Genomic DNA, 6,818 nt, shown 5'->3' on the forward strand with positions numbered 1-6,818 from the left:
GGGGGGTAAACTGATTTTGCTTAAACATGTTTTGTCATCCATTCCTATACACATTTTATCTTCCTTGAATGTTCCTAAGGGCATTATTAATCAGCTTCATCAAATTTTCTCAAGCTATTTTGGGGTGAATATGAAGGGCGTGGGAAGAGGAAATGGGTATCCTGGGATCATATTTGTAAACAGACACAAGAGAGTGGTCTTGGGCTAAGAAGTTTACAGGATGTCTTCAAGGCTGTACATTGTAAACTTGCATGGCTAGTTCTAAACTCTTCATATTTGTGGACTGCTGATTTCATTCATAAAAAATGTGCTAAATCCTAACTGCTCCTTATCAGCATCCTCTGCAAAAGTCTCGTTCGTGTTTGTGGAAATCTGTGCTCTCTTTGTTACCTTTTATTGAGCATAGCACCTGGATAATTGGTGAAGGTGCTGTTAGTTTCTGGTTTGAAAACTGGGGAAAGGATGGTTTATTATCTGAAAAAGGTTTACTATTAGCCAAATATTAGTCTAATTTCTCAGCTTGGTGGAAATCAACTGAAGGATATGGTTTTGAAATCCAAAGTTGAGATTAAAGAAAAGAAGATTTGAGAATTTGGAAGTCATCTTAATCTGGTAAATTTTCTGTAAAATCTGCTTGGAATTGATTAGAAGTTCATCTGGTATTTTTCCTCTTTCTGCTTGTATATGGAACCATATTCTGCACCAAAAAAAATTTGATTTTTGGATGAAAACCTTCTCATAATGCAGTCCCAGTTGATGTAGCAATACAAGGGTGTAGGATTCCCATGGTTTCCAAGTGTGTCTGCTGCCCAACTTCACCGGAGATAGATCAGTGGATCATTTGTTTGAAAATGGGAGATTAATTACTATAGTATGGGAACATTTTGCACTTATTTTTGGTTACTCTTCTTTGTTAAGCTCTCCATGGAGAACACGTATATTACAATGGTGGCAACTTTCTAAAGGGAAAGATCAAGTTAGTATGCTGGCAGCTATGGTTCCAATGATCATTCTTTGGGAATTGTGGTTGTCAAGAAATAATTGTGTATATATCCATCTCGTTTCGCTCTAGACCATACAATCGAGTCCAATGAATCCTCTCGATTTCAAGATCTATAAGGATATGCTACCATTTCATCCTCGCGTGCCAAGCAAAGCCTAAAGATTAGCTTACAGTTCAAATCTGTATTGAATTTCTATACCAATAACTCATTGATTGTTGATGATTCCTGAACAATATTCCAATAACTTGACAACCAATAAATAGCACATAACTGGACTAACTAATATGGCCGAATGTAATCCCTCAAATCCAAACACAACAACCAAAAGAAGTGTCAAGTATCTACACATGCAAATCTATTATTAGTTGGAGGAGAATACAACAAGCTTCAGCAAAACGGCTTTCCCGTAATTCCTTATTATCCACCCATTAGTTTTTGCCATTCTTGAAGCAATCGTGCTTGACACACCACCGTCACTGCAACATATTACCGAGCATTCAGAACATGTCCAGGACTTTTGTCGAAGCAAGCAATCATAAATGTTAAAAAACAGACAACGATGAAGAGATTAAAACGCCACACAGAAAAACAATGTCTGAATTGGATCAAAGACCTTGGATTACTTCAAGCAGAAATGCATCTGGTACTTAAATCTGTTGAAGCTACGACTCAGAAATGAGAATGCGGTTTCCTATGTCAGAGAATGTCTTCACATCAATTCCCCATAGCCTGCTTATTAAGATGAATGGCAATGTTAGGCAAAAACCCAGACAAATTTATTTTTTTTACTTCCAAGCTGATGAAAAATAAAATCCATATGTCGGTCCTCACGAGAAGAACTGTTATGCAAGGCAGCCAATTAACTGCAAATATGGGGATCTTGTACCATTATGAATTTTGTATCACAAGTTATGATTGAAACAACTATAAAAGGCGCTTACCAGCAATCAACCCCAATGGCATTGGCCCCCACCTTATCTGCCTTTTGATCATCACCAATGTGTACTGCTTTGCAAGCCTCAGCATTAAGTTGATCTACACCAATGGCACACTGTGACTTGCTCGTGCTGTTTTTGCTTTTCCGCAAGAATTGTTTAATCTTATCTCAGCCAAAAAACTAATAAGAAAGGCGTCCCCCCGCGCGGGGGGGGGGGGGGGGGGGGGGTTGGTGCTTTCAGGCATCCACTGAAAGCACGTTACTGTGTTGTTCAAACTCCAACTGATTTAGTACCGTAGAACAATGAATACAAATATTTGACCATTTCTCATGTTTCCCAAAGAGCCTATATGCATATACAGTGATGACAAAAAGGAAATCTGGGCAACTGCACTGCACATACCTAAAGCAGCTTTAAATATTTTTATGTCAGGTTTTTCATAACCAACCTCTGAAGATATGATAACGGCATCAAACCTGAAAATCAAAGCAAGACAAATGCTTACATGTAAATATCATGAATGGTCATCGGTATCCCTGTTCCTCTTCTTCATAGTAGCATAGCATTCCAACCTTTTCTTTTTCTACTCTTGTTTGGCTTTTTTTTTTTTTGGGGAGGGGGGGGGGGGGGGGTTGGAGGCAATATAGGGGGCAGGAAGACTTTTGTGATTAGCAGATTTACGAACCAAATTTGGTGAATTACCAATATACAACCAAATGTTACAATGTTTCATATTTAAGAAATAGCAAACAGAAGGAAAGGCTAAGACTTACAGATCTAAAACATTAAGTTCCTTCAATAACTTCCTTAGGCGGGTATCAAAATTGGATACAACAGCCACCTTAACTGTATCACAGCTCATCATATTTGGAATAATGAAAGAAGAAAATAATTCAAAAACCATAGACTTCATTAGTACCAGCAAATAACAGATAGAGGAAAATACTTTATGAATATGACCTCCAGCATCCTTCAGAAGGACTATTGTTTCATAAGCTCCATCTGGAAGGCACCATGCGTCACCTTTTGCATAATACTGACAATAGAAACCACTGAGAATAATTTAAATAAAGTCTCAATTATAACATCAACCAATGCATCATCACTGTGCTTAGCACCAGTCATACAGTTCTTTTGGAAATATTATTCTAGGGTCAGTACTGGCCGAAGAACAAGCACTTTGAACGGGTTGGTCTTAAGAGATATCACCTCATAAACTTCTTCAAAATAATCATCATCAGCACAACCAGTGGCTTCAGAAACAACCAATTTCCAAAATGGCCTCCCATCTCCCTGTGAATAGCATAAAACTTCAATCAGCACCTTTTCTTTATTTAAGGAAATTGTTTTCTTCATTAAAGAACTGGGCGAAATTAATCCTTTTGGTAGATGGGAAAAGGTATGAAGAGATAAAGAACCTAACCCCATTAAGATCATTCCGTGGAAATGAAAATGGTACAAGAGTGGCTCCATATAGGAATTATACAATTCATGTTTTCTCCTCACAGATGGTGGACAGTAAACAAGTCCCACAGCAAAACAATAGATATATACGGCTAATTTCTGTGCATCAACTCGTTGTCAAAGTATCCTCGTCTTCTATGATGGAAGTACTTAAATAGTGTGAAGGATCATAGTGATGGTGAAATAAATACATGCTCATTTGCATCAGTATCCTATTAATTTAGATCTCCCTACCCCCCATCCTCCATGCCAAAACAAAGGATCGAAGAAACTCTTCAGAAAAATGAGGATTTCTTGTGGTTGAGTACAGCAGGAAGGCTATCATCAACATCCTTATGCCTCAAAGTATTCATGTCTGGTAAATACAATTAATTTATCAAGTGGTTTCTTGAGAAAAGGAAAACTCAGAAAAGGCTAATTTGAGAGACAGAACTTACTAGAGAATCTAAAAAGGAATCAAAGGCAAACTGGGAGAGCACAATACATGTACAACTAATTATTAGTATAAGAAAAATGCAGAACCCTCACCGGAAAATTAAACTTAATAAGATAGTTTTTTTTCCCTTTTTTTTTTGGTTTTTTTTTGCTTATAAAGCATATACAAATTAAGCGTGCACCTTAAAAAAGTTACAGAACAGACCTGGTAACGAAGCTTCTCAGGCCATGGAGCAGCAAAAGCTTTCCTAAATCCTTGCTTTATTTCAGCTGATGTCGTAGATAAACCTGAAAATGTTTCAAAATAATGATTTATAGGTCACAACAGAATAGTGCATGAGTCAGGATTACCTTAAAGAAAATAATGTTATAGAAAGAAATAACATCATAAATAACAAACTATAGTATGGCTATCTAAGTAAGAAAAACCAGTTTTCACATACAAAAAAAAAAAAAAAATGTAAGATAGCGTTCAAATGCATCCAAAGAAAGGGCCAACCAATCACCCACTCAGTAAAGCAATCCCAAGTCACAACGTTGACTAATATGGTTTACCAATACTACAGTTTCCAAATGCAGTTTGCTTGGTAGCTTGGAAGTCTTGGAAGATAGTGGCACTCAAAGAAACTAACGTACTCCAACCTCTCATGCACAATCTATTATCTAAATGGATTATTTGTTGAAATTTAACATGAAACTACATGTATAGAAAGTTATGCACGTACATGTAAGATAAGGCTTCCGCCAATAACTTAGCACTCGAAATATCAATATATACTACCAACCACAAACACTAACCGTATTTACTGCCGATGGTTGCATAAGTCTCTTCGACAGGCTTTGCTAACTGCAAAAGGGTACCTCCCGCATCCAACAATAATGCATCGTATGCTCTCTTAACCGACCTTCCTCCATCTACCCAGAGAGAGGAAAAAAAAAAAAAAGACAGATAACAAGAAAGACCCACTATATAGAACACCCCAAGGTTAGAATTGTGCTCTAAAGTTAATGAAATAAAGGGTCTGCATCGTGAATGCCAATTTAAGAAATGCCCATGTCGTCCTTATTCATTTAAATCATAATTGGGTCAGTAAAATGACAAATTCTTTAGGTAGAAAACTACGGGGGAAAATTCCTTGTGCGTGTGTGAGAGAGAGAGAGAGAGAGAGATCTAACCAGTGTGGAGGGCCATGGAGGAGAAACGAAGGGAGTTGGGAAGCTTCACATTTCGAGGAGGTTTGAGGGCTCTGAAAAGAGCAATTCCTCCATGAGAACATCTCATCAAACACGTTTCCATTGCAGAGCTCCCTCGCTGTGTCGGATATTCCTATGCGAAAGTCTTTTTCTGTTGGTAAATGTAATACATGTATCCAAATCCGAGCCCAGCTCGGCCCTGCAGGTCTTTTCCCTTGACCCTTCACGACCATCGTTTACTTCACTCACTCGATTTTAGGTGTGGACAAAACTCAAAACGAATTTCAGTTGTATTTTTGAAAAACTTATTCAAGTTATGATCTATTTATTTATTTATTTATTTATACTCTACCTCTCTTCTTTTTGGTTTCTTTTTTCTTTTTGAGTTTTGTCAAACTTTTTCCAGCAGCAAGGAATGACGGGTGAGGAACAAATAGAACAACAGTTCATTTCATTTGTAGACACCGATTAGCATCTTGGAAAATAGTTTTCAGACCATTTTCACAGATTTTTTAAAAAATTTTGATGACTTTCCTCAGATAACGAATTTAATTTTCATGCAATGTATATTTCACATTAATGAACAAACAACTTATTTACCAACGTATTTATGCAAAAAATGGAGAGATTTATTTCAACAACACCAAAGATTTAAAGTGGTAGATAAAAATTGGTGGGCAACGGGGGGTGGGGCGGAGGGGATTTTTTCCCCCACCCTAGTGCTGGGGGTGGTGCAGAGTGGGGTGCGGAGAAGGGCCCCACACCATGCGAATAGCAACCCTAGATCATGAAATATTGGAGGAAATCAAAGGGAACACACGAGCATTATAATCTATTTGGTTTTTCCAATTCTTATCTTAGGAACAAGCATAAATGTAATTTCTTATCTTAAGAACAAACATAAATGTAATGTCGGATATGATTTTTTTTTTTTTGGGTAAGCATTTGTTGACGTTCATTCTATGAAACTTTTGAAGGAATTAATGCTGATGATCCATATAATTGGTTCCCTCACAATGAAAAATGTTTCCTTGTCCTAGGATACAAAAATGATTCTTCAGCAGATACACCATAATAGGCTTATAGCTCGTCAAAAAACATGACTTATTTGGTTGATCAATTGTTGGGCAGAAGTTGAGAAGCACGTAATTTGCTTTTCTTTTCCTTTTTTTTTTTCAAAAAAAAAAAAGAAGGAACAATAACTTATAATTGTATTAAAAAATCTCTCGCTTGTGATAAAGAAATACCGTGATGTTAATGTCTTGAACTGCATGACTTGCACACTAACAAATGATTCCAAAGTCTCATAAATCTTGAGGACTGAACTCAAATCTTCATAAACAACATAACTTGGCAATATATTTTTATTCCTTTTGAGGTTTATATGTAAAAAAAAAATATTTTTTTTTTAACGTCTAATTGGCAATCTCTCTTTATTTCTTTTATTATTATTATTATTATTATTTTCTCATTACATAAGTTGAGTCAAGAAGGCAACTCAAATCTCTTGGTGAGACCAGAAGCAAGCGCGCATGCAGTATGATCATTGCCAGCAAAACCACTATAAAAATTATAGTTTTTGTAATAACTAGTGCTAGATACAGTTTTAAAATGTGCATACCTCGGGCACTATTTAAAAAAAAAACAAAAGTAAAGTCCACCGTCAAAAAATGATTTTTTTCATGTGAATATCAAATTTAACTACTTTTTTTCAAATAGTGTGAGATTTGTACACTCTAGGACTGCAAATAGCCAAATATCATTTCTCTTTTGTAATGGTTAT

The 6,818-nt window shown here is 36.4% G+C and overlaps 1 protein-coding gene across 9 annotated transcripts; it reads right to left on the bottom strand.

Moving 5' to 3' along the window:
• Nucleotides 1–1,165: 1,165 nt before the first annotated feature.
• LOC121258081 (haloacid dehalogenase-like hydrolase domain-containing protein 3) lies at nt 1,166–5,153 on the bottom strand. 9 transcript variants are annotated; one of them, XM_041159430.1, is made up of 10 exons: nt 5,018–5,153; nt 4,640–4,756; nt 4,047–4,129; nt 3,152–3,235; nt 2,903–2,978; nt 2,716–2,788; nt 2,345–2,418; nt 1,946–2,039; nt 1,618–1,733; nt 1,166–1,480 (listed from the first exon to the last, which is right to left on the bottom strand). In XM_041159430.1, exons 1-9 carry the CDS (start codon nt 5,136–5,138, stop codon nt 1,667–1,669), a joined length of 789 nt encoding a protein of 262 aa, XP_041015364.1. In that variant the 5' UTR covers nt 5,139–5,153; the 3' UTR covers nt 1,166–1,480; nt 1,618–1,666. The 9 variants fall into 9 exon arrangements, 4 of the variants coding, with proteins under 4 accessions (XP_041015364.1, XP_041015365.1, XP_041015363.1 ...); XM_041159431.1 differs by lacking the exon at nt 5,018–5,153 and adding exons at nt 3,701–3,761; nt 3,844–3,873 and having other exon boundaries at nt 2,716–2,994; nt 4,640–4,658; XR_005939331.1 differs by having other exon boundaries at nt 1,978–2,039; nt 2,716–2,978.
• Between the last annotated feature and the right edge of the window lie 1,665 nt (nt 5,154–6,818).

Source organism: Juglans microcarpa x Juglans regia, chromosome 3S (assembly GCF_004785595.1).
Source record: "Juglans microcarpa x Juglans regia isolate MS1-56 chromosome 3S, Jm3101_v1.0, whole genome shotgun sequence".
NCBI classification, from domain to species: Eukaryota; Viridiplantae; Streptophyta; class Magnoliopsida; order Fagales; family Juglandaceae; genus Juglans; species Juglans microcarpa x Juglans regia.